Raw genomic sequence first — 2,148 nt, 5'->3', positions numbered from 1 at the left:
AGTGGCGCCCCTGCAGAGATAAGACAGGAAAATTCTGGATTCTGATGAGAACTGTATTTTTCCAATAAATCTAATAATAATAATAAGAAGAAGAAGAAGAATTTAAAATACCTGTAATAAATGTAGGCAGGTTTTATTTTTTTTACATATTTTGTATGTATTCCTTATTTAAGACCACTGGTGCGTTCATCAGTTTACATTGGCATCTATCACAACACATTACTGCCATCAGGTGGTGAAATGCAAACGTTGGCAGCCACAGTAATTTCCACAGCTTCTTCACCTTTTCAGTTTAATTTTCTTTATTTTATTTTGCAAGATGTGATGTGTTAAAATGATGTATGACTTTCCTATATATTTCTGATCTTAAATAAATGTAGTAGCCTTTCAGGATGACACAAAACCTATTGTGGTGATATCTTAGTAAGTAGAGTGACAGTCAGAATGTCAGAAGGTAGTATGGTACTTCGATACCATGGTATTTTTTTTACTGTGCAAAAACATTGTACTTTTTTGATTAGTGGAAAGTATAATATAAATGTCATTTATAGTAGACTAATACTGTTTTATTACTTTAATTGCTCAACTTCCCCATTCCGTGATGGTGAGTTGGCTTGAGGGGAAAACAATTTTGAGAAAGAAACTGAAATACCATTTGGCATTGAACTTCCTCACTAACATAAAAATTGGTCGCCAATCATTGTGGTCTCCACGAGCCCATACTGTACATAAATACTCACAGTCTATTATTGTGTCGAAGCACAAGGGAATTTCAAAACACTAGCAGACTGTTTTCGGTTGATTTACTTGGTTCTCGTGTTCACTGAAGTGTTTTTCCTGTGCCTGCCTGTGAGATTTCTTTTATTTTCCCACAAGTACTACGATAAGTCCCGCCTCCAGAAATTGGATTGGCTTTTGGGAGCTGATGGCAGTCAGCGATTGGACAATTGAGACGTCACTCATAGAATGGCCCGCCTCTTTGTGTGCAGTGTCTCACTGCTGATGGAGCTTTAAACACAGTGACGCGGCGTTGCGTGGCCCAGCAAATCACAGATTTGTTGTATATGTGGACGAGCGCGAGAGACGCTATTCACGTCCACAGCTTCATATGCAATCACATAAACAAAAGACACACGAGGACCGCTCGTCGGAGGTGCAATGGCAAGGAAAAGTGCAATTCCCCCTTCATACTATGGTAAGCAGCTTGTGAATCGCTTAAAATCAAGTTTTTGCAGTAAGACCATTGACAAAGGGAACTGACCCAGCGGTGCTGCTGGTGTCAACCCGATTCAGTATTCTAAGTGTTCGGGTGTTTTCTCGCACAGTAAATATTTCAAACACCTCTTTGCAGAACGATAGCTCCACTGATGTGTTTTCATCCTGATGTGAGTTACTTTGTTTTTGCAAAACTGGATGAAGTGCACACTAGGCGCAGATTCGGATTATGTGTCTTTGTAATTCGGAAATCATTTAATTGTTACGTCATAGAAGTTAATTGGAAAGCGTCCAATACATGAGCAAGAATTGAAGTAATAGAAAACATATGGTGTTTATTGCGCAAGCTGTTTCATATTGAGATGTTTTTGTGTCTTTGTCCTGTGTAAAGTCCTCATTTAACGGTACCGTTACAGTACATAACATGCAGCCTATGCGGACAGACCTTAGAAAAACTGTTTGCTATTTTGGCGTCTTAATAGTTGAAACATGGTTTTTAAAGATGCACTCGATATGTTTTACTAATTATGGATTGTACACATAATAATGGATAGGACACAAATGAGCAGCTTTGATAAATATGATAAAATGATTCTACACTCACATGAAATGATCGAGGACCTATAAAACCCATTAACACCAAGCACCAATACCTATAATGCTTTAAATGCTCAGGGGGGAAGGTAGGTAGATTCTGATTGGTTGTCTGGGTCTGGGAAGTTTGTGTGAGGGAATCATATTTTATCAAATAAAGCCAAGGTAACACTCATTTTACATACAGCACACAGTGAAAATGACATGAATATGACAGTGGGCAAATGCATTAAAGCACAGCATAATTTGAAATCACGATTTTAAAGGGGTCATATGATGTTTTTTTTAAAGATCATTATTTTGTGTATTTTGTGTAACAAAATATGTTGACATGCTTTA

General features: G+C 37.6%; 1 protein-coding gene across 4 annotated transcripts in view; it reads left to right on the top strand.

Annotated features, from left to right (window-relative positions):
• The first annotated feature begins 1,013 nt into the window (after positions 1-1,013).
• Positions 1,014-2,148, top strand: part of slc44a5b (solute carrier family 44 member 5b) — a 31,570-nt gene continuing 30,435 nt past the window's right edge. For all 4 annotated transcript variants that reach the window (XM_016557286.1, XM_016557285.1, XM_016557288.1 and 1 more), the window contains exon 1: positions 1,014-1,195. In XM_016557286.1, the coding sequence (XP_016412772.1) occupies positions 1,159-1,195 (37 nt within the window). In that variant the 5' untranslated portion in view covers positions 1,014-1,158. The remainder of the gene's footprint in view (positions 1,196-2,148) is intronic.

Source organism: Sinocyclocheilus rhinocerous, unplaced genomic scaffold (assembly GCF_001515625.1).
Source record: "Sinocyclocheilus rhinocerous isolate Xijiao unplaced genomic scaffold, SAMN03320098_v1.1 scaffold377, whole genome shotgun sequence".
Taxonomy (NCBI): Eukaryota; Metazoa; Chordata; class Actinopteri; order Cypriniformes; family Cyprinidae; genus Sinocyclocheilus; species Sinocyclocheilus rhinocerous.
Note: the sequence above shows the minus strand (reverse complement) of the source record. Positions and strands in the feature narration are given on the sequence as shown.